Consider the following 25,163-nt stretch of genomic DNA (forward strand, 5'->3'; position numbering starts at 1 on the left):
GAACAGAAATTGTGCAGCGGCGGCACAGCAGCAGCAGGAGGCCCCATTAGCTAAAGTGGTGCTTCAGGTTAAAAACAGTTTCAGGTTAAGTACGGACCTCCAGAATGAATTAAGTACTTAACCCGAGGTACCACTGTATTGTACTTTGAACACAGCAAGCTATGTCAGAGGGATCAACATTGTGATTTACTTTCAAGGACAGTATCAAGGAATAGTGTGGGAATCAATCCTATAGGAGTAGGAATTCCTACAATTTAAGAACTGGCTTTAAGAAGGAGGCAGAGGTTAAACTCAGTAATTTCTGTTCATTGTAGAAAGTTATGATCTGACAGTTTCAGTATGTGAGCTGAGTTGGACACACTATTCCTTCAAAACAATTTTCTTCACTGGTCACTTTTAGCTTTTTTGTTTTTAATTTTCAGGAAACCTACTCCTTCCACACTAAAAGCAGGAGATCTACACTCAAATGTTAGCCGTTGCCAAGTATGTATGAGAAGAACATGAGATTCCAGTTGTACCTAATATCACAATATGGTGCTATTGTGTTAACAGCGTGAAGCTTAGGCATATATCCTATGTACCTCATTGTCACCCAGCATGAAAACTGTCAAGTGCCTTACAGGAACCTGCCTAACTAAACTCTACTTCTTGGCTCTTTACTTGCTGAAGATGAAGATGATACACTTCAAATGTCACTTTTGAATAAACATTATCTTATAAATGAATGTGATGCACTGATACTCTAAATCTTCCCCCACCCCAAAAAACCAAAGGTGCTAAGAGGAGTACAGCTCTGCCTCAGGTGTGTAAATGCCCCGTTTCAATTTCTGTGCATTAGATATATAGGATTACTTCATTCTATCTTGAATTCTCAGGCTCTTTATTATATACTTAAGGTTGTTGTACAAATGAATACTAATGTAAAGAAGAGTTCTAGGGAAAGAGAACACCAATATTCCTTATTGACATAACAGAGGGTACTGACATACAAACATTTTTTCTTGGCTGAATTGTGTATGGCATTAAGGAGCCTGCATGCAAGAAGAAACGTAATTCTTGCTGATCAATGAAATGAACATGCCCTCATGTTCTATACTGCATTTTTGTTGTTTTCCTGTGGAATGCAAAATGGTCCGGTGTATTTATTTATTGGGTTTCTATAAAATATGCTGATATTTTAGATATTTATGTCTAAAATAGATTGCATCATTATAATCAAGCCAACATAATTTTTAAAGGCCTTATAGGAAACTTACTTGACTGTGTACTTCATAAAAAATATAATTTGTAATAAAGCTATTTGTTTTTTTAAAAAAATGGTCTTTTTTTATTTCAGATATTTCAGGTATAGGAAAGAACAGGTACCAAAGAAAAGTTGCTTACCTATTGAGTCAATGAAGTAGAAGTTCTGGGAAACTTAGGAGGAAGTGATCACATCCTCCTGGGTTTCATGATACAGAGGCAAAGGAAAGCTGAGTGCAGTTGGACACACACTCTGGACCTTAAGACTGAATTCAAAAGCTTAAGGAGCTACTGGGTGAGAACCCCAAGGTCAGAAGTACTCAAAGAGAAGGGAGTCCAAGATCATAACTGCATAACTGTCCCACTTTTTTAAAGAAGCCACACCAGCTTCTGATCTGGGAATGTCCTGGGATCCATGGTTCCTCTCTTGTTAAACCTCAGAACAGCAAGCAGAAATTGCCAGAAAGCAACCTGGAGGTCTCCAGTACACAGAATCCTAGCAGGAAAAAATACCCATCTACAAAAAGCGCTTAATAATAAACTTTCCAAAGCAGGTTGGATTAAGCAAGTTCAGCTCTTTCTCAGTTCACTAAAAACACAGCCCAGGGAGAGATGCCCAACCAGAAGAGTCCAATGCCACAAGTTAAAAAAAAACTTGAACACTGATAGTACAAAAAAGTGACAAATGACAGTTCTAATCCACCTTTTCTGGGATTTGTTGTTTGTGATGATACTGAGCCAATATGGAGATTGGAATTAAACATTGGCGACAAGCCCATAGATTTAAAAACTGATTCAGGTGCTGATGTGACAGTACTGTAAAATCAGAAGCAATATATATTTGCCTTGAGCCAACCTCTGTGTTGAAACCTGGAGGTACCTTGACCTCTGTGGAAGAATTCTCTGCAGAAACATGCAATATTTTTTTTTTAAACCCTTCCATTTCATTGTGATTTCATGTGATTAGAGAGTCAAAAACAGATAAACTCAGCCACAGTGTAGCTGCCATGATGAACCTTGTTGGGAATATAGTTCATATTGAGGATGTATTGGGAAAAGAATGAGAGAGCCAGTGTGGTTTAGTGGTTAAGAGCGATAGACTCGTAATCTGAGGAACTGGGTTTGCATCTCCACCTGCAGCTGCTGGGTGACCTTGGGCTAGTCACACTTCTCTGAAGTCTCTCAGCCCCACTCACCTCACAGAGTGTTTGTTGTGGGGGAGGAAGGGAAAGGAGAATGTTAGCCGCTTTGAGACGCCTTAGGGTAGTGATCAAGCGGGATATCAAATCCAAATCCAATGGGACACTCTTGATATTGTTTTGAGGGATAATGCAGAATCATATAGTGTACATTCAGCACAGATAATTCTGATTCCATCACTTCACAAGGTACAATCTGAACTAAAGAGAATGGAAAAAACCAACTGCATGGTGTGTGCCTGTGGTGCCTGTGGTTTTTTTTTACAAATGGGTAAATGAGACTCTATGTAGATCTAAAATTGAATGAAGTACACAATCTTATCAATAGTATCATACACTGACCAATGTTGCAAAAGAGACTAGTTGGCTCCGCACCCCATATTTTATTCAAGCTGGCACCCTTGAACAAAGGACAGTGTTTGTGTCTCTGATTGCCAGCACACTTGCATGCACTTCTCTTAGGGACGTTTTAAGTCACAGAATGATAGAACCGAAAAATTGCGGAATTGGAAGAGCTCCCAAGGGTCATCTAGTCCAACCCCCTGCAAAGCATCCATGACAAGAGGGCCATCCAACCTCTGATTAAAAACCTCCAAGGAAGGACAGTCCGCAACCTCCTGAGGGAGCCCGTTCCACTATCAGACAGCTCCTACTGTCAAAGGTTCTTCCTGATGTTTAGTTGGAATCTCATTTCTTATAACTTAAATCCATTGGTTTGAGCCCTATGCTTCAGAACAGGAGAAAACAAGCTTGCTCCCTCTTCCATGTGACAGCCCTTCAGATATTTGAAGTTGGCTATCAGCCTCTTCTCTTCCAAGCTTGTTGTTGTTGTTGTTCAGTTGTTTAGTCGTGTCCACTGGCAGAAGAAGAGGAGTGCGGGGGGAGAGCACTGCCCCTGGCAGCGCGATCCCGGTGGGGTGCCATCATGGCTGCTCCCCCCCCCAGGAGTGTGCACCGCCTCTGGGATGTGCACCAGCCCTGCCCCCGCCTTCTCTCCGCGCCCCCCCCCCCCGTGTGCCGTAGCATGAAGCTCCGCCACTGGTCGTATCCTACTCTTTGTGACCCCATAGACCAGAGCACACCAGGCACTCCTGTCTTCCACTGCCTCCCACAGTTTGGTCAAGCTCAAGAACACTGTCCTCTTATCCTCTGTCATCCCCTTCTCCTTGTGCCCTCCATCTTTCCCAACATCAGGGTCTTTTCCAGGGAGTCATATCATGAGGTGGCCAAAGTCTTGAAGCCTCAGTTTCAGGATCTGTCCTTCCAAGTGAGCACTCAGGGCTGATTTCCTTAAGGTTTGATCTTCTTGCAGTCCATGGGACTCTCAAGAATCTCCTCCAGCACCATAATTCCAAAGCATCAATTCTTCAGTGATCAGCCTTCTTTATGGTCCAGCTCTCACTTCCATACATCACTAAACCATAGTCTTAACTATATGGTCGGCAAGGTGATGTCTCTGCTTTTTAAGATGATGTCTAGGTTTCTCATTGTTTTTCTCCCAAGAAGCAGGTGTCTATTAATTTTGTGACTGCTGTCACCATCTGCAGTGATCATGGAGCCCAAGAAAGTAAAATCTCTCACTGCCTCCATTTCTTCCCCTTCTATTTGCCAAGATGGGACCAGTGGCCATGATCTTAGTTTTTTTTATGTTGAGCTTCAGACCATATTTTGCACTCTCCCCTTTCACCCTCATTAATTCCTCATCACTTTCTGCCATGAAAGTTGTGTCATCTGCATATCTGAGGTTGTTGATATTTCTTCTGGCAATCTTTTTATTTTATTAGGAATTTATACAAAACATATTATTTTAAAACATATCATCCTTAATTCCCCCCCCATTTCCCCCTCCCCCTCCCATAAAACAACCCTCCCTCCCCACCCCACCCTGACTTCCCTCAGTTCCAATCTCTGGTTTCTCTATAAATGTTATTCTCTGCATATTACAAAATTGTAACAAAATCGTGACCGACTGGGGTTGTGGCGCTCATCTCGCTTTACTGGCTGTAAAACCATCTTTTTGTAGTTCCATGATCAAGGAGTTATGATCTGAAAAGGTTCTGGGATTAATTTTTTTGACTCTTATTTCCAATTCTCTTCTGGCAATCTTAATTCCGGCTTGGGATTCATCCAGTCCAGCCTTTCGCATGATGAATTCTGCATATAAGTTAAATAAGCGGGGAGACAATATACAGCCTTGTCGTACTCCTTTCCCAATTTTGAACTGATCAGTTGTTCCATTCTAGCTTCTTATCCCACATAGAGATTTCTCAGGAGACAGATAAGGCACTCCCATTTCTTTAACAACTTGCTATAGTTTGCTGTGGTTGACACAGTCAAATGCTTTTGCGTAGTCAATGAAGCAGAAGTAGATGTTTTTCTGGAACTCTCTAGCTTTCTCCATAATCATGTTTGCAATTTGGTCTCTGGTTCCTCTGCCCCTTCGAAATCCAGCTTACACTTCTGGGAGTTCTCGGTCCACATACTGCTTAAGCCTGCCTTGTAGAATTTTAAGCATCACCTTGCTTGTGAAATGAGCGCAATTGTGCAGTAGTTGGAGCATTCCCTCAAACTGTTCCTCATAAGGCCCTTGATCATCTTGGTTGCCCAACTCTGCACTTGTTCCAACTTGTCAACATCCTTCTTAAATTGTGATGCCCAAAACTGGACACAGTATTCTCGGTGTGATCTGGCCAAAGCAGAATAGAGTGGTACTATTACTTCCCCTGATCTGGACACTATACTTCTATTGATGCAGCCTAGAATAGTATTTGCTTTTTCGTTGCTGCATCATACTGTTGACTCATGTCATGTGTACTTTTCACATGTGCAGCTGATTCTTCCTGCCTAAGGACAAAAACATACATTTATCCCTATTGAAATTCATTTTGTTACCTTGTGCCCAGTTCTCCAATCTGTGAAGATCATTTTGAATTCAAATTCTGCATTAGATACCTTCCCGGTTTGGTGTCATCTGGAAATTTGATGAACATACCTTCAATTCCAGCATCCAGCATCACCTAATACACATTCCTCATATTTAGGCCTGCCTTGGACATCAAGCTATTTTAGACAATACCCAGCAAGATCTTTTTTTCTGCAGTAGATCCCAGTTACTTCAACACAGATACAATTTGATAGACTGCTGTTCTTGACTGACATGCAAAAATAAATTGATGGCCTGAAAATGAAGGCTCATTGATAACAGCGTATGCAGTGAGTGCTTTTCTGACACCCAAAGCTTGAAAAATGCCTCTCAAACTTTGATGGGGGTGCTGCTTTGAAAGTAATTTCAAAATTTCTGTAAAAATATAATTCCACATAGGTTAAAATAAAATAAAAACCCATGAATTTTATATATTTTACCAAACAAGTATTTCCTCATCTCATTAATGTTTTCACACAAAAAATTACTGTGTTTTTATATGCATTGTAAGCCACCCAGAGTTGCTAGGGAAACCTAGCCAGATTATTATTATTATTATTATTATTATTATTATTATTATTATTATTTTATTGCTAACCAGAACATGGGCATAGCCAGGATTTTTGTTAAGGGTCAGGCTTTATATTAGTGGGGGGCATAACCTCAGTTAGTTAAATATTTTTATTGATTTACTTGATTTAGGGTGGTAGCTGCCCTCCTGGCTGGGCCAGATTTGTGAATAGGCTAAGTAGGCTGAAGCCTAGGGCCTCTAAATCTAGGGGGCCTCGCCAGACAGCCCGCTTCCCCGCGGGAAGTCACCACTCTCCAAAATTGCAAACCCAAGGGCAGGGCAACTCGGGCCCAGCAACTATGAGACTCAGGGCTAGCCAGTGGGGCCCAATTTGAAGCTCTGGGGCCCAACTTGGAATCTTAGAGATATAAATACAATTCATCTAGATTGCCCTGGTGCAGGGGCCACCTTAGAAGCAGTCTGCAAGGCCCAATTTGGCCCAGCTGCTCCAATTGCCTTAAGGCCAGCCCTGATGAGGGGTTGCAGGGGTTGGGCTGACAAGCGCTGCCACTTCTAGGTCCCTAGTCAGAGTACAGACTCAAGGACTTGTTATGGAAATAAAGGGGGGCACTTATTGGAAATCATTTTTGTCACCTCTCAACACCTCTCCTCCCTCAAAACCCCGGGACAATGAGCCTTTGCACTGTTAATCGAGAAAGCTGGTTTCTATTGGCAAAACTTGTTGCATTGTTGCAAGTGTCAAAATTGTACCCCCTTGTACTTGACCGTGCTGGACTACTAACCTTTGGAAATTACATAAAATCAATGCCATAACCAATTCTCCCATTTCAATGACATTTTGCTTCAAAAGGAAAGGCAGACTTGGACATTGCCTTCCTCCATAATACTCTAAGCGAGAGGTCATGTGTTCAACTAGGATACCACCCTCCTCCATAATCCTTGGGATATACAGTCAAGTACAGAGCGCCCTTCCCTTGAGAGGAACAATGAACATCTGTTGATGGGTTTCCTGAGGCCAGGTGTTCCCACAGCCCATCCTTGGGAAGGCCAGAAGGCAAAGATATGCATGAAGGTAAATGGCTCTTGACCATTAGGTCCAGTCGTGGCTGACTCTGGGGTTGCGGCGTTCATCTCGCTTTATTGGCCGAGGGAGCCGGCGTACAGCTTCTGGGTCATGTGGCCAGTATGACTAAGCCGCTTCTGGCGAACCAGAGCAGCGCACAGAAACACCATTTACCTTCCCATTGGAGCGGAACCTATTTATCTACTTGCACTTTGACGTGCTTTCGAACTGCTAGGTTGGCAGGAGCAGGGACCAAGCAATGGGAGCTCACCCTGTCGCGGGGATTCGAACCGTCAACCTTCTGATCGGCAAGTCCTAGGCTCTGGTTTAATCCACAGCGCCACCCGTGTCCCTTAGGTGTTAGGAACTTGATCTGATAGGTGGTAGGAACTTGATCTGATAACTGGGGCAAGTTGATGAACTTGGGTAACCTCACAACTCCCCTCCCTCCTTGTGACATGATAATGATGTATCAGTGTGAAATATACTCAGAGTCGCAAAGTGATTTCATGCTCTTTATTCAGCTCATAGTGGTGAGGAGGAATGAATCAAAGTATCTGCTTTATATACATTATTTACACAATGGGCTGCACATGATTGGCTAATTCCGGAATTCTACTGTAAGCCAATCAGGTTGTGGATTCACTTCTATCTGGAGCATGATTGGGTAGTTCCTGCCAACCAATCATACTGCTGCATTGTTCTAGGACCAATCAGACTGCTGCATTCTGAATCCTATTGTTCTAGGACCAATCAGACTGCTGCCTTTTGGATCCTATTGTTCTAGGACCAATCAGACTGCTGCAGTTTGGATCCTATTCAACTCAGTACATAACACAGTGATAGTTCTGGATATGTATTCTGGGTAGGGAGGGAAGATCTTCAAAGAGCTTGTAACCCATGTTCCAAGTTCTTACTGTAACACTCTTCCATTTTCTTCTAGTTGTGAGGGTGAGGGATGGGGAGGGGCCTCACAAGTGGAGTAGCCTAAGGCCTCTCTTCATCTAAATCCGGCCCTGCCTCCTGGCCCCCCTTGTTTGAATAGAAAACTAATTGGGCAAAGAGAAAAAAATATTTAGCAAGCAAGCAGTTCCTTCCTGTCATTTTTCTTGTGTAGGCTCCACTATGCTCAGATTTGGTCTTAGAATAGTTTGTATACTTTACTGGAGGATGGGGAAATGGACCAAAAGACAAAATGCCACTGAGTGTTGTGTTGCAGGGTACCTTTATTTCTTGAAATTTGATGAAATAGATAACTGTTCCTTTGTCACCATTCTTCTTAACAGAGTGCCTGCCTGCTTGCTTATTTATTTATTTGCAGCATTTCAATGAAATATAGCAGTATGACTATAAAAATATTTTGATCACTTTAAACAGAAAGCAAAGGGTTAAGAATTCTATCACATTCTATCTTTTTTTCTTCTTTCCTCTTTACTGTCCTCTTTACTGTTCATATTTCGCTATTAAATAAATAAGCACATCGACAGCAAACGCGCTGGATAAACTGCGGGAACTCTCCGTGCCATCCGAATTACCGAAGCGCCGGGAAGTCACCGCACGAAGGTCTGAGGACCTCGGGCCCGACGGGCGGGCAAGGAGCCCCACTCCGGCAGGGGAAGGGCGCTCGACGAGGATTTGTTGCTGCAGAGGGAGACCAAGAGACATCGTCGCCCGGCGGCAGGCAGTGGGAAGGCGCAGGACGAAATAGGCGAGCGGGCCAGAGAGGCCAGCTGGAAACCCAATCGTAGCCTCGCAGCCTGGAGGGGAGCTCTCCCCCTGCAATCCATTGGTGGAGCGCGCTGTCTTTTACGCCGGATGCGGGCTGATGAAAGGACCTGGGCGGCTTCTCTCCGCAACGCCCCTTCTCCTACGTGAGCTTCTGGGTAACGCGGGCGCGTCACGTGTTGTTTTGCTGTTGGCAGAGGAGAGCGGAGCGCGAGAAGTTACCTGCTGCTGCTGCCTCTCTGGTCCTCCGTCGAGGAGCGCGCGCAGCACCGAACGGACTGAGCGGCTGGCCAGAGCGAGCGAGCGAGCAAGCGCGGGCCACAGCGGAGACCCGAAGCGGCCGGGGGCGCCGGGGTGAGGGACGCGCGAGCTGCGGGCCTCGCACAAGCGCTGCTCGGAATCGCCGCCCCGGAGCGGGAGAGGGGATGGCGAGTCCCCCCGCGGCGGAGCTTCCCGACCGCCCGCAAGGCGGCCTCAACCGCAACAACAACAACAACAACCAGCAGCAGCAGCTGCCGCCGCCCGAGCAGCCGCCGCCGGGCGTGCGCAAGTGCGGCTACCTGCGCAAGCACAAGCACGGCCACAGGCGCTTCTTCGTGCTCCGCGCCGCCAGCGACGGAGCCGCCGCGAACGAAGCGCCGCCTCAGCCCGCCCGGCTGGAGTACTACGAGAGCGAGAAGAAGTGGCGGAGCAAGTCGGCGGCGCCCAAACGCTCCATCGCGCTCGACTCTTGCCTCAACATCCATAAGCGGGCCGACGCCAAGCACAAGCACCTGGTGGCTCTGTACACGCGCGACGAGTACTTCGCGCTGGCCGCCGAGAGCGAGCCGGAGCAGGAGGCCTGGTACGTGGCGCTGACGGAGCTGCTCCGCGAGAGCCAGCCCGCCGGGCACGACTCCCCTCGGCGCCAGCCGCCGTCGGCCTCCCGCGAGGAGCCGCCGCCGCTGCCCGGGGCCTCGCCTTACCGCGAGGTGTGGCAGGTGACGCTGAAGCCCCGGGGCCTCGGGCAGAGCCGCAACCTCGCCGGCGTGCACCGGCTGTGCCTAGCGGCGCGCACTGTGGGGCTGGTGCGCCTCAACTGCCAGCGGCCCTGCGTGACGCTGCAGCTCATGAACATCCGCCGCTGCGGCCACTCGGATAGCTTCTTCTTCATGGAGCTTGGTCGCTCGGCTTCGACTGGGCCCGGCGAGCTGTGGATGCAGGCGGACGACTCGGTGGTGGCGCAGAACATCCATGAGACCATCCTGGAGGCCATGAAGGCGCTGCGGGAGCTCGCCGAGTTCCGCCCGCGCAGCAAGAGCCAGTCGTCGTCATCTTCATCCAGTTCATCATCGTCCGGCGCCAGCGGAGCATTGTCGGCTATGTGCAGTCGACCCATTTCGGTTCCCGGCCGCCGCCATCACCACCCGCCCTCTCTGACGGCGCTGCCCCCCAGCCAGGCCGGGCTTCTCCGCCGGTCGCGTACAGACACTCTGGTGGCGGGCAGAAGCAGTGGGAACCGGAGCCGGACTGCGAGTGAGGGTGAAGGGGGCAGAGCTGGTTCACTAGCTGGCAGCCCCTCGGGGTCCGACGCTGGAGAGCCCCCGCTCGGCCGCTCGCACACACCTGGGGCAGCCAGCTGCAGGCTCGGGAGCCAGACAGCTGCGCCGCCCGGTCGCTCCCTGGCCTTGTTGCGCTCCCCCTCCTTGGTTACAAAGCTGGCTACGGAGCCAGGCATGTTCTCCCAACACCCTTCCAGCAGCAGCACCTCCGGCTCCCCTAGCGATCCTGCTAGCTTCCTGGCCTTTGAGGAGTTGGGTCCAGTCATGGACCCTTCAACAGCTAGTAACCACAGCAACACACCTGAGACTCCTCCTGACCTGCAGCTGGATGGCTACATTGCCATGGAGCGGGGACACCTTTGTTATTGGCCCTACATATGGGAGAGCGCTGGAGGAGACAAGGTTCCCAGGAAGCGCACTTACTCCCTGACAACACCAGCATATCGGCACCCCATGCCAACTCTTCTCTCCTCTGCCTCGCTGGATGAGTACACACTCATGCGGGCTACCTTACCAACAGCAGGGGCCCCTTCAAGGGGAACCTATACTCCTTACCCTGAGGACTACGGTGATGTGGACATTGGCTCTGGCGGAACCACCAGCAGCAGTAGCAGCTCACATCTAGGTCGCAGTGGTAGTGGGGAGGAGGGCTACATGCCCATGAGCTCTGGGGGAGCAGCTGTTTTGCCATTGCAAGGTGGTCCTGGTGGTTATATGTCTATGAGCCCCACCAGTGTGTCAGCCCCACAGCAGATTTTGCATACTCACTCCCACAAGATCAGCAGTGATAACTCCCTAGATGACAGTGACTACATGCGCATGTTGGGTACTAAGTTATATGGGGAGAGTCCTGATGGGAGAATGACCAGTGGTGACTACATTGACATGTCCCCTTTGCTGTTGCCTCCTGTCTATGGATCTGCCTCACCTGTGCCCTCTCCTGATGGCTTTGCAGGCCAAGGGCTGAGGGGCCAGACCAGCAACTTCTATAACCCACTATCTCATGCCTGCCAAAGCCAGCCAAACTCTCTGGGTGAGAAAAAGAACAGTGACCAGTATGTGTTCATGAACTCACCTGTAGAGAGATTAACTCTCACACCCAAAGGGGAGTCCTTCCTTGCTATCTGCAACCACACAATGATGCCTTCAACCATTTACTACAGCCACACTGAGAGCTCTCTTACTCCCTACATGAATGAGCAACCCCCTACAAATGAATCACAAAGTCCCTGTGGAGAGTATGTCCACATTGGATATTCACTAGCCTGTGGCAGTTCAGCTTCCTCACTTGGCTCTGGGTTGAATGAGCACAATGATTCCCTCATCCCCAGCTATATGAACTTCAACTTTGATGGGTCACAATCAGCAGCTGCGGAATCCTTGGAAGATGTGTTGATCCCAGGATCCTGCCCCAGCCCTGGGCAACCTAACAAACATTACCTAAAGGTTGAAATGGAGACAACTTTTACAACAGCCACCCCAACCCAGCCCATTTTACAGAAGCCAGAAAATGTTAATGTAAGCAGCCCTGTTACTGAATTGAAGCAACTTACACTTTCTGGGGTGCAGGCCTTCATCTTTGCCAGTCCTCCTCCTGATCCTAATCATGGAGCCAAAGTAATCCGTGCTGATCCTCAGGGACGACGGAGGCACAGCTCAGAAACTTTTCCCTCTACTACTACAGTGACGCCTGTTTCTCCTTCCTTTGCACACAGTCCCAAGCGACACAATTCTGCCTCTGTGGAAAATGTGTCCCTCAGGAAAAATGGCTTGTTAGAAGAGCAGACCAGCAGCCCCATGTGCCGGGAGACCTCAGCTGGCTTCCAGAATGGCCTCAACCACATTGCTGTTGATGTCTTGGAAGGAGACTATTTGGCAAGTGGTGGCCAAGGCAAGCACAAAGGCAGACACCCCTGTAATGAAAGTATCAATGGTACTTACACCAGTACAGACTTCTTGACCCACAATTTGAAAGAAGTCCCTTCAGTGAAAGGTAAGCTTCCTTACTTTAACCTTTTTCTTTTTTTTCTTTTTTGTGTGGACAATGGATTGAAACACCATTATGCCCAGAGCTGCTGAACGTGATCAAACTTTGGTGTCTCATTTCACAGAGGGTTTTTTTTATCTGTAATGAGAGTTCTTCCAGTTCAATCTTTCTTGCTACAGTAACACCTTTAGGCAGGATTTCTGTACCCACTGACCTGGGAGTAGGGGGACTTCTAACCAAATAGGAATATGAGTGTCCCTAATAGCTCCCCTGTACTGGGCTGTCCTAGGAGGAAATAACTACAAAGCAGCTTCTCAGACATCCTTCACATGCTGTATACAGACTGCTATGTTTGTAGGAAAGTCCTTTTGTGTGTTGGGGGGGTTCTCCTGAAATCCTGCTTTCCCAAGAGGACTGAACCAACTCTATGAGGGCTTCTGTTCTAGGTCTAGGCTGCAGTATTTTGTTTAAGAAGAGTTGACCTCTAAAAGCCTAGTTTTGATAAAAGGTCAAACCAATGAGGTGACTTAAAAGGGGTTAAAGCAATGAGGTGAAGTGGCCCCTGTAACAGAAGGATGTGGGATTACAGAGTATTACATGCTGCTGCAAGATCCAAGTTTGTGGCAAGTGGTTAAAATCACAAAATATGCCAAAGTGGCATGGAAACATAGACTCTTTAAAATATGCTCTTGTCAGTTCCAAAGCTTCCCTATTCTTCCAGCATAGGAAAAAGCCACACATTTGGCAAGTTAAAAATGGGTTTATGTGCTTTAAGATTTTAATAACTTAATTAAGATTTTAATAACTTAATTACCTAGTTCTAGGAGCTGTAGTTGATGAGCCCATGAAGCAATGTGGTCCTCATGCTTGAGGAACATTGTACAGAATTTTGGCGGCTTAGGCATGCTGGCCACATGACCCAGAAGCTGTACGCCAGTAAAGCGAGATGAGTGCCACAACCCCAGAGTCGTCTGCGACTGGACCTAATGGTCAGGGGTCCCTTTACCTTCACACACCAAGAGAGTAACAGGCAAAAGTAATGCACCAAGGACATCTTCTACATGTTGGTAGTCTGTGCCCTCAGAGAACTGGGTCATTCTGAACTTGTAACTGAGTAGTGAAGGAGCTCTGACTGCACCTGCATCTTTATTTGGCTAGAGTTTAGTGATGCCTTTACTTTCTCTTTCTTTTCAGAATGAAGAAACCAGTATTACCGCCATGAAAACTGCTTGATGAAATTTAAAACATTTTAAAATCCTAATACAGTACGCTTTTTTCAGTTCCATGGTTCTCATGGAGGGGAATTATCCCATCTCATTCACTGAGTTTGCAACACTGTTTGCATAAAACAATGCTTTAGAACTTTTGACCTCTTCAGTAGGCTGACTGAGTGAGTGCCATTTTTTTTTTCCAGCACAGTTGACTGTATTTATTTTTCAGCATGTTAGGAAGTTGTGTTTGCAACTGCTACAGCAGTAAAAATCTGTTTTTTTACTGGCACCCTTTCAAACCTCTACAGCACTACCTCAGTTAAAAATGAAACTGGATTTGTAATGCTGGTGTATAATGGCTGGCAATATCTTTTATCTCAGAGCTGAGTGTTGTCATCAGCCTTAATGATCATATCAAGAATCCTGCTGCCGCCTGGTTGCATCTTAGCCACTGGCTCCTCTGTTTAGTTAGCAGGCAAAGTCCAGGATAGGAACTGAAAAATTTAAGCCAAAACTAACTTTAAAGTTTAGGCTTCTTATCAGAATATTTAAAATATTTAAAATATGTAATGGAACATAATACAATTAAACTATACTAAGATATTCTTTACCTTGTGACATAGTTGTATAATTGTGTCTGTTTAGTTTTTTAACTACTTCAGGAGTACTTAAGGTCTTCTGTTTGTATGCTTTCATTTATCAGCTAATCATGATATTAGCTGAATTTCTTGTAACCAAAACCAGATCAACATGCTAATAATGGAAGTGTATTTGTTGTTTTTGGACCAACTGAATATGTTTAGAACATAATAATGCACTTCATTTTAAAAGACCTCTTATAGGAACAAAAATTTTCATTAAAAGAATTTGGGGAGAGGGCAAAAACAAGTTATTCTAGAAATTCTCACAAGTATACGTAGTGAAAACCAACAGTGTCATAGCTGCTCTTTTATATAAAAAGGTATATAAAAAGGGACCTCTGACCATTAAGTCCAGTCATGAACAACTCTGGTGTTGCGGTGCTCATCTCGTTTTACTAGCCAAGGGAGCCGGCGTTTGTCCGCAGACAGCTTTTCCGGATCATGTGGAAAACCGGGTCATGTGGCGAAACCAGAGCAGTGCACAGAAACGCTGTTTACCTTCCCTCCAGAGTGGTACCTGCACTTTGACATGCTTTCGAATTGCTAGGTTGGCAGAAGCTGGGACAGAGCAACGGGAGCTCACCCCATCGCGGGGATTTGAACCGCCGACCTTCCGATCAGCAGCCCCAAGAGGCTCAGTGGTTTAGACCACAGTGCCACCCGCATCCCACTCTTTTATATATGTCACCCCAAAAGCTTGCACTATTTTTCACTCTCTTGTTACTTCTAACCTCTGTTTGTTTAAAGAGACTCTTTAAAAATTTATAATGATTTCAACTCTTGTCTGAGTCATAAGAAGTTTTTTTTGGAGAATTTTCTGTACTGTGTTATCAGAAACAATGTATTACATGTTTATTGAGGTAGACAAAGCATCCAGTGTCTTATTGCTCGATTAAATGGAATGCGAACTGCTTCCTTGCTGAGCATTGGGATTGAGGATTGTATAATAAGAGATATCTGAATGTAATCTCCACCCACTTAGTCTTCCTCTGAGGGCATGGGAAGGGGAATATTATAATGCTTCTGCTAGTAAAATGATTGAAGTATCAAAAAAGATTACTTTTAGTCATATCTGTTCTCCTAAACACCCAACCTTTCTGCCTGAGCAAGGTGGTTGATTATAAAGCTGATGAGGAACACTGAATTGCTGAAACCAAAATGTTATTGCCACAATAATGAATTTAGCCAGACAACATCTAAAACAAGGGAGCTTGAATATACTATAGTATACATTTCACAAAAAGCTTATGCAACTATTTATGTTCCTAGTTTACAATGTGGAACCAAAAGTCTGCTAAAACTTTGCAGTGTGTACTGATTGGTTCTTTGTACACCTTGCCTGGTTTTGATTTCTAAAAGTTATAAGCAGTGTTTTCTTTTTTGATATGTAATTGTTTCTAGTTATCAATATGTTAAATTATTTCTTGCCATTGTGACAAACACTTAGCTTACCTGGCTTTGTCTTCCAATGTGCACTCTGTATATAGGAGTAAATCAGTGATGCTGCTAGGGATGAGAATACATGGAACTAAAATAGTATTTAATCTTTACTGACCTTGGCTGCTCTTGTTAATAGAAACATGCAATAAAATATGTTATTTATTAAAGGAATAAATTCTTTGAGGACCTGTTCTTTGTAGAGATTTCTTGTCTATAAAATTATTCTTTATAGTTTGTTAAAATTTATTTTTATAGCTTTTCTTTTTACAGAAGTAACTCTTCTCTCCCTCTGTAACTATGATGCAGAACAGAACAAACCCAAAGAAAGTTGAGCCCAGATTATCCAATACAATAAAAGAAAAAATATCACACCATTAGGAATCAAAGCAGTCAAAATATTTTACATGCTGTAGGAAGTCCCCTGATGTCCATCTTGTTGATATGTGTAATAAAACAATACAATTCCACCATGAATTTGTCTGCCCCCATGACATTTTTATCTTATCTGCCACTTTTTGGTACCATGTGATAAGAGTTGCCCTTTCTAGTCCCATCCAAAATCTGTTAATCTGCATTCAGGCCACTACCAGAAAATATCCAATTAATGGTTTAAAGTGAACATTCAAGTTTTAATCTAGAAACAAATTCAACAGAGCCTTTTGTAGGCATTGACTAGTAATTTTGTGGATCTCTGTAAAGATAGAATCTAAAAATATGGCAAATTTGTTGCAGGAAGGATCCCTTAATTTTACACCTCCTCCAACACTCTGTCCCCATCTCAGTTATTAATAACATTATATAACATTATATAATAGAAACATGGCTATTTTCTTTCTGCATTTCTACATCAGGCTTGTAGTAGTAGCAAGTAGTAGCAAGCAAGTAGTAGGTCCTCTGCATGGAGAAGATGTAGAAATGTTAATGGGTGACAGACGGTGAAACTGCTCAATACCTGCATTGTCTCTGTCTTCACCCAAAAGGAAACTGATGATAACAACAGATGATGCAAGGAAGGAACTGTAGCCCAAGATAAGGCTACTTTAGCTACTTTAAATGAGTTACAGGGCCTCATGAGCTGCTGCTGCTTCATCTTTGGCAATCTCTCATAGCCATAGTCTTCCATGAACATGGTCTTCCATGAACATGGTCTTAACAGTGAGTTGGTAATCCACACGTCCTTCCACAGTGGGACATAGGTTTCCGGGCGGGAGTTGGTCACAGTGGGGGTTTGCCAAACATGACTTCCTCTTAGCACGTTTCTCCCTTTCTTCCTAAGTTTGAGCATCTTCAGAGTCCATAACACCTTTGGTAAAAGCTGTTCTCTAATTGGAGTGCTCACAGGCCAGTGTTTCCCAGTTGTCAGTGTTTATAATACATCTTTTTATATTTGCCTTTAAACCTCTTTTGTTGAAAGTGCATTACACTTTCCATTTTTAAGTTTGGAATACAATAGTTACTTTGGAAGATTAATGAGGCATCTGAACAACATGACCATTCCAACAAATTTGATGTTGAAGAATCATTGCTTTAACACTACTGCTTCCAGTACACTGTCTTCCCAAATGATGTGTAACATTTTTCGGAGACACCATATCCATGTTTCACAAGCATACAATAGCTTTGTAAACAAGCATTTTGATTTCCCTGCAAATGTCCCGACCCTCTGCACTTCAGTTGGGAGAAAGCTGCACTCACAGAGCTCAGGTGATGCTGGATTTTGGTATCAATGTGGAAAGATAACTGCCCAGGTAGGAAAAGTGATACAAGACGAACGCCTCGCAAGACGGAAAACCCGCTAGACGAAAGGGTTTTCCGTTTTGGAGGTGCTTTGCAAAACAAATTTCCCTATGGGCTTGCTTCGCAAGACGAAAATGTCTTGCGAGTTCCTGCGGGGTTTTTTCCCTCCCCCCCCCTTTTCCTAAGCCCTAAGCCGCTTATCAGCTGATCCGCTAAAAGCCGCTAATCCGCTAAGCTGTCAATGGGCTTGCTTCGCAAGACGAAAAAACCGCTATACGAAGAGCCTCACGGAACAGATTAATTTCGTCTTGCGAGGCACCACTGTACACACTTTCCAACATTTGTGGTGCTGCAGAGGGGTTGTTTTGTGCTTGTTGTTTTGTGCTTTTTGGTGCAAGCACTTTGGTTTTGCGGATGTTGAGCAATAGGCCAAGCTATTCGTAAACTTCTGCAAAGGTAATGAGGATGGTTTGGAGGTCATCCTCTGAGTATGCACACACTATGTTGTCATCAGCATACTAAAGCTCTATGACGGAAGTTATGGTAACCTTACCCTTTGCTTTCTACTTACTCAAAGAGCTTTCCATCTTTTGATATGTTATTTCTACTCCATAGGGGAGTTTTCATGGCAATGAAAATAATAGAACACAACCCTTGTTAACACCTGAGGCCACTGTGAATGGTTCGCTTTGAGAGCCATTGTTATCTGTGATTGTTGCTGTCATATTATCACGGAGGAGCCAAAGGATTTCACAAATTTATATGGGCAGCCAATTTTCAGAAGGACAACCTACAAGGCATTACGTTGTACAGTGTCAAAGGCCTTAGGTCAATAAACAACATGTAGGGGAAGTTTTTTTTTCTCCTTAGTGGCACAGTTTCTATCTTTTTGCTAGATCTGAAAGGCATTCCTTTCAATCTCACTGTCATTCTTATGAAACCAGTCCTTGATTTGGTACCCAACAGGCTACAATAATAGATGTTTTTAGCATTGTCCAGTGTTCCTCGATGTTATCTAGGAACTCCAAAAGCAGATGGTCCTTAAGAGTTGTTTGGAAGCAATCCCGTTTAATAGGATCTTGAAGAGCTTGAGTGTTCATTTTGCACCTTGGTTTCCTTCCCTGAAGACTTTGTTGAGGTATAATCTTGATAGCCATCATGAAATGTATTAATCGGTGATCTGTCCTGCAGTTGTCAGCACTCGTCATAGATGAGCACACCACGGCAATCTTCAGCTCAGACAATTACATAGTCAAAGAGGTGCCAGTGGTTCGACCGAGGGTGCTTGTTATAGGTAATAATAAGGTTGTGCACTGCACATATAGTCAAAAGTAAGATTCCGAATTGGTTGCTGTTGCCAATTCCTCCTTTCCCAATTTTCCCAGGTCACAGATCGAAATGCATCACAACTCTTGCATTAAAATCACCCAGGAGTATTTTTTTGTCCTCCTTAGGCGTCTCCTTAGGTGTTTGGGGTGAGGGGTCAGAGTCAGAGTCTAGGGTAGGGATTTAGGGTTAGGATTTAGGATTTAGGGGCTAGGGCCCCTAAATTGACCCCATTTAAAAATGACCCCAACCCTTACCCAAACCTAGACCTAACCCCTAACCCCTTAACCCTCGCCCTAGCCCCAGCCCCTAAATCCTAAACCCTAACCCTAAATCTCTACCCTAGACTCTGAGTCTCACCTCTAATCCCAAACAGTAAGGGTTCGGGTTTACGATTTAGGGTTGGGGTTAGGGTTCAGGGTTGGGTTCGGGTTCGGGTTAGGGCATTGGTAGGCAAACTAAGGCCTGGGGCCCGGATCTGACCCAACTGTCTTCTAAATCCGGCCCACAGATGGTCCAAGAATCAGCAGTTTTTACATGAGTAGAATGTGTTGTGGAATTCGTTCATTTTTTTCCTTCAAAATATAGCTGGCCCCCCACAAGGTCTAAGGGACAGTGGACCAGCCCAATGCTGAAAAAGTTTGCTAACCCCTGGTTGAGGGTTAGGGTCAGGGTCTAGGGTTTGGATCAGGGTTTACAATTTAGGGTTTGGGGTTAGGGTTCGGTTTAGGGTTGGGGTTAGGTTAGGGCAGGGGTTGGCAAGCTTCACCTGCCATGGGCCGGATCACTCCCACAGAGATCATCTGTGGGCTGGACTGGCGCAGCGCTATGTCGGAAATGGTGTCTGCGCATGTCCACAGTGCTGGAAATCGCTTCTGCACATGCCCAAACGCCGAAAATAGTGTCTGGACATGCACAGACCTGATTTCTGGTATCTGCGCGTACACAGACACCATTTCCAGTGCCACTTGGTAAGTCCCTGCACTGTGGTGTGCTGCTTTAGCGCAGTGCACAGGGGACTTGCCAAGCGGGCGGCTTGGTTTGCAGGCAGCTCGTGGGTCGGTAAAACCGCATCTGGCCCATGGGCCGCATGTTGCCAACCCCTAGGGTTTAAGGGTTTAATGTTTGCGGTTAGGGAAAGGATTTAGAGTTTAGAGTTAGGGATCAGAGTCTAGGATAGGGGTGTAGGGTTAGGAGTTAGGATTTAATGTTTGGGTTTCGGTTTCGGTTAGGGCTAGGGTTAAGGGGTAGGGGTTGCGGGTTAGGGTTAGGCTCAGGGTCTAGGACACAGGTTTAGGGTTAGGAGTTAGGGCTTGGTTTAGGGCTAGGCTTAGAGTTGGGGTTGGGTTAGGGTTTAGGTTTGAGGTTTACAAGTGTTTAGAGCAAGTGGCTGGGCAGCAATGTCTAGTGGTTAGAGCGTGTTGCTGGGAAGCATTACCTAGTGGTTACAGCGAGGGACTGGGAAGCTTTGCCTAAATGTTAGAGTGACTTAATGGGAAGCATTGTCCAGTGGTTAGAGCAAGTAGCTGTGCTTAAGAGCGAGTGGCTGGGAAGCAAGCAGCACTTCCTCTGCTCCCAGTCAGTTAAAGGGGATTGCAAGGTGTCCTTCGTGGCATAATTGGATACCTAAATATCCCTTAAAGTGCCATTTAAGAGTGCAACATCTAGCAATTAAATTCAATCACCTTTGAGCACAAGGTTGTGACGTTTTTCTGTGTAAGGGACACCTGCATATTTCTGCCTTTCAGTGGGTTGGACTGGATGACCCCTGGGGTCCCTTTCAGCTATATTATACGATTCTTTGGAAAGTGCTTCAGAAAGAATAAACGGTGGGGGGCATTCTTTTAAGTTAGCTCACATGGCGAGGTGGTCCCTCTGAAACTTTATTATTTCTTGCATGGCAATTTGAGCTAGACATATGCTGTGCCTGTTTTTACACGGGGCTCCTCTTTCTGTTCTTGTGGGTGGGGGGGAAATCGGTCCCACTGATATTTCTTAGGTTTGTATGGGCACTGCTGAATTCCTGCCCCGAAAAGGTGAAGGAGAAAGAGGGAGGGAGAAGAGGAGGTGGAGAAAAAGTCAGCAGCCGGAGCTCCGGAGGCGCCCTCTGCAGCCATTTTAGGAGAGGCACGGAGGATGGAAGAAGAATGGCAAAAAAGGGCGGAAACAGAATAGCCAGGATGGGGGGACTGCATGTGGAGAGGCTGCGGGTGCCATTTTTGAAGAGGGAAATGGCTGCCCGGAAGTGGAAAAGGGCGGATAATGTTACCGTAGCTATTTTGGATGAGAGAATTAATATCCGGAATCGCCTCCATTTATGGCGGTTGTTGCCAGCGGCGCCATTTTGTGTCAGGGAAATAGATGCCGGAAGCGCCTCCATTTTGAAAGATGGGGGGAGAGGGACGTCGGCGGCAATAGGCGGAACTTCTCACGGATCTGGGCAAATTGCTGAGCGGATTAGCTAACCTTTTCCTCTCCGAGGAAGACGGAGCAGCGTGTTTGCCACCAGCCGGAGCTCGCGGTCCACGGGTAGCCACTGGCCCCGGAGAGCGAGTCCTCTTTGCCCCTTTGCCTGCTTCGTTGAGAGGGGGAAATGTGTGGCCTTCATGCGCGGTCGGGGAACCCTTGGTCAAAATTCAGTTTAAGGGCTGGGGGGGGGGGCAGAACCGAATTAACAACACGCAGGGTGTTGTCTTTTACAGTATTGTTATTTAATATAGTGTGGTTCACAGGATAAAAAGACGGGGTAGAAATATCTGCAAATAGTTTTTAAAAACACCAATAACCTTCCCTCCCAGAAGCGTTTAAAGGCTGTAGTAGAAGTAGAGGAGGAGGAGTTTGGATTTGATATCCCGCCTTTCGCTCCCTTTAAGGCGGCTAACATTCTCCTTTCCCTTCCTCCCCCACAACAAACACTCTGTGAGGTGAGTGGGGCTGAGAGACTTCAGAGAAGTGTGACTGGCCCAAGGTCACCCAGCAGTTGATATTAATTAGCCCTTTTAAAATGCCTAAAAAGAACATTTGGGACTTGGTCTCGTCCCCCCTAACCCTTAACAGTAGAGGTTTTTTAATTTATTCTATTTTGGGGAGAAACACCCCCTGGCCCTGTCTCCTTTCCCCATTTCTCAGCAACTCCCAAGTAATTGCCTTGCATTTAACCCTTAGATAGCTTTTGCATTTAACCCTTAGACAGCTTTTGTGAACCTAATCAAGCAATATGCTGAAAATTTAATTTGCTCAGATGAACCATTGCTTCCATCAGTGGTTTTGGAACTAGGTACCGTATTTTTCGCACCATAGGACGCACCGGACAATAGGACGCACCTTGTTTTAGAGGAGGGAGAACAAGAAAAAAAAATCTCCCCCTCTCTGCCCAGCGCCCCTTCAGCGAAGCGGCAGGAGGTGCTGCGCAGAGAGGGGGAGAATTTTCCCCCTCTTGTTTTCCCGCGACCCCTCTCACTCTCCAGGCTTCAGGTTCCTTTCGATCTGCTCTTTGGGGCTGGTGGTGGGCTTCCCCCGTCAGGGAGCAGCGGAGAGGCTGCTGCCATAGTTGCACGTCACTTCTCCAGCTGGGAGAGAGTAAGTGGGGCTTCTTTAGCCCCACGCGGCTCTCCCAGCTAGAGAGGTGGCGCGCGGCTAAAGAGGCTCCTGCCATAGCCAGGAGAGGGTCGCGGGGGGGGGGGGCGCTGCTTTAGCCCCGGGTGCGCTCTCCCAGCTGGAGAGGTGACGCGCGGCTATAGAGGCTCCTGCAGGTGTCATAACCTTTGAACACCAGCTGGAGAGGTGACGCGCGGCTATGGCAGGAGCCTCTATAGTCGCGCGTCACCTCTCCAGCTGGGAGAACGCGCGCGGGGCTAAAGCAGCCCCCTGCGACCCTCTCCCGGCTGGAGAGGTGACGCGCGGCTATGGCAGGAGCCTCTATAGCCGCGCGTCACCTCTCCAGCTGGGAGAGCGCGCGGGGGGCTAAAGCAGCCCCCTGCGACCCTCTCCCGGCTGGAGAGGTGACGCGCGGCTATGGCAGGAGCCTCTGCTTCCAGTCAGTAAACTGATTGCAAGGTGTAATCTGTGTATTTGAAGAAGTGTGCATGCACACGAAAGCTCATACCAAGAACTAACTTAGTTGGTCTTTAAGGTGCTACTGGAAGGAATTTTTTTATTTTGTTCTGACTATGGCAGACCAACACGGCTACCTATCTGTGATTGCAAGGTGTCCTTCATGGCATAACTTGCAGCTGCAGGAGAAGATGTGGATCCTATACCTAAATATCCCTGAAAGTGTAATTTAAAACTGCAACATCTAGCAATTAAATTCAATAACCTTTGAACAAAAGGTTGTGACACCTGCATATTCCTGGGTTGCAGCGAGCTGGACTTGATGACCATCACAGGATTCTTTGGAAAGTGCTTCAGAAATAATAAACAGAAATAGCATTCATTTAAGTTAGTCGTATGATGGCACAGTAGTCTCACTTCCCTGTAAACTACCGTATTTTTCACCCCATAGGGCGCACCTAGTTTTTTTGGGGGGGAATAAAGGGGGGGTTATTTTTTCCCCAGGCTGCGCTCCCCGGGTTTCGGGATGCAGGCTGCTGTCCACAAGCCTTGGGAGCCCGGCAGGAAGTCGCGCCAGTCTCCCCAGGCTTGCGGATATCTGCCCAAAGCCCGGGACGCACTGCTCAGCGCGCCCCAGGCTTCGGGATGCAGGCTGCTATCCAGAAGCCTAGGGTGGGAAGTCGCGCCGGTCTCCCAAGGCTTGCAGAGAGCTGCCTGAAGCCCGGGGTGCACTCTGCTGCGCTCCCCAGATTTCAAGCTGCAGGCTGATGTACACAAGCCTAGGGAGCCCGGCGGGAACTCCCGCGGGCTCCCAAGTCTGCAGATAGCTTCCTGAAGCCTGCATTTGCCCCATAGGATGCACACACATTTTCCCTTCATTTTTGGAGGGGAAAAGGTGCATCCTATAGGGCGAAAAATACGGTACTGCACTGCAATTTGAGCTTGTTTGATGCCTGTTTTTACATGGACCCCCTCTTTCAGTTTTTCTGAAAGAAACCTGTCCCACTGATATTTCTCAGGTCTGTATGGGCTCTGCTGAATTCCTGCTCCAAAAAAGTGGAAACACTATGACAAGCTTAAAAAAATGTTTTGGTATAACTTTATGAAAAATACAGAAGCTTTTCTACTAGGGATAACGGACACAGGTATAGCAAGAGAAGACCGGAAAATATTCCTCTATGCCACAGGAGTGGCAAGGATCCTAATTGCTAAAAACTGGAAAAAAGAAACTGTGCCAACAAAAATGGAATGGCAAGACAAACTATTAGAGTATATTGAACTGGCTAGATTAACAGAGGCAATTAGAGATCACACTAGACAAAGAGTTTCAAAAAGCATGGGGGGAAAGCAAGAGCTTCACAAAACAGTGCCATAAAATACATATGAGCTTCCTTGCAGTGGGTTGGGCTAGATGCCCCTTCATGCCCCTTTCATGTCTCACATGCTCCCTGTCTCTCTTCCTCTCCTTTTAATGACACTTCCCCCGTTTTTTTCCTAGCTGGGCCTCCCATTTCTTAGCTGGGCCACCTCCGGGAACCCAAGTGGTGGCACCTGCAACTTCACCTGCTGGCATTGCTCTAACGAGATCCATTGTGGTAAGTTTTGGCGTCACCAAAGACCGCTGGGATTGCTCTGACAAGATCCATTGACACCAGTTTTGGCGTCACCAAAGGAATCAGGGAGATGTGCTTCAATTCCCCTCGCAGATAGTATTTAACCCAGTGGAGCTGAGCCATGGAAGCCAGATTGTCCCCTGTGGTGAAGCCCTGCGTCACCCTCAGGCGCCCGGCGCCCCCTGCTGGCCTACACCGGAAGAATCTGCAGTGCTTTCCAGGTGGATCTTGGGCTCCTCACCCTCCCCGGACGCTCCTTATCTGGAGCATGTCAAGAGCGCAGGTGACCTCGGTGATGAGTGTGGCACTGGACAATGTGTAGTTCAGGAACTGTCGCCCCCAAAGTAAAGCTTTATTTTCCGCCTCCCCAAAACCTGGCCAACCAGATAGATTGCTTGGAGGCAACCCATTAATCGTCCCAACATTTCCAGGTCCCCAGAGCTGCGCCCCAGGTGAGCCATGCCTGCCAAGCGGCTGCGTAGCCCCTGCCCACACCGAGGACTGTGGCGACGGTGGAGATGAACGGGGTTGCGGTGAGCGGTCAAGGGGGCATTCGAGGCCAGGGGAACATTGGCACCACCAGAAGGGAGGGGGTTACCAGTGTTGCAGGAACCCCCCCCCAATCATTCAGTTTGTACAAACTTCACACACACTCACAGTCACACACTACGTACGCTACACTTCTGTTATAAATTCATAGAATACATAGAATTCTAGAATACATAGAATAAATTCAACCATACATCGGATGTATGAGGGCTTCAGGATGCTCCTGAAGGTAGGAGTCTATAAATTGATGAAGATGATCATCCAAATGTCATAGACCAAATGGAGCAAACAGCACGCAGACCTAGTGGTGGGAGGAAAAAATCCTTAAATAAGAGACACGGGGGAATGATTAATGGACTTCAATGTCTGTACACTAATGCG

General features: G+C 46.5%; 2 protein-coding genes and 1 long non-coding RNA gene across 4 annotated transcripts in view; all 3 read left to right on the top strand.

The window, feature by feature from the left end:
* The window catches only part of COL4A1 (collagen type IV alpha 1 chain), a 191,070-nt gene extending 190,345 nt beyond the window's left edge, over positions 1 to 725 (top strand). For both annotated transcript variants that reach the window (XM_079971031.1, XM_079971030.1), the window contains exon 52: positions 423 to 725. In XM_079971031.1, coding sequence (XP_079827157.1) covers positions 423 to 504 — 82 coding nt within the window. In that variant the 3' untranslated portion in view covers positions 505 to 725. The remainder of the gene's footprint in view (positions 1 to 422) is intronic.
* A 7,515-nt stretch (positions 726 to 8,240) lies between these two features.
* Positions 8,241 to 15,687, top strand: IRS2 (insulin receptor substrate 2). Its single transcript, XM_079971150.1, has 2 exons — positions 8,241 to 12,218; positions 13,407 to 15,687. Exons 1-2 carry the CDS (start codon positions 9,110 to 9,112, stop codon positions 13,409 to 13,411), a joined length of 3,114 nt encoding a protein of 1,037 aa, XP_079827276.1. The 5' UTR covers positions 8,241 to 9,109; the 3' UTR covers positions 13,412 to 15,687.
* An 8,655-nt stretch (positions 15,688 to 24,342) lies between these two features.
* LOC307213265 lies at positions 24,343 to 24,900 on the top strand. The gene is made up of 2 exons (XR_013837458.1): positions 24,343 to 24,454; positions 24,665 to 24,900. It is a non-coding gene; the product is annotated as an uncharacterized lncRNA (long non-coding RNA).
* Positions 24,901 to 25,163: the final 263 nt, after the last annotated feature.

This window comes from Podarcis cretensis (genome assembly GCF_951804945.1).
Source record: "Podarcis cretensis genome assembly, chromosome: 3".
NCBI classification, from domain to species: Eukaryota; Metazoa; Chordata; class Lepidosauria; order Squamata; family Lacertidae; genus Podarcis; species Podarcis cretensis.

Coding starts and splice junctions, on each gene's coding strand:
- IRS2 (XM_079971150.1), top strand. CDS start 9,110: ATGGCGAGTCCCCCCGCGGCGGAGCTTCCCGACCGCCCGCAAGGCGGC.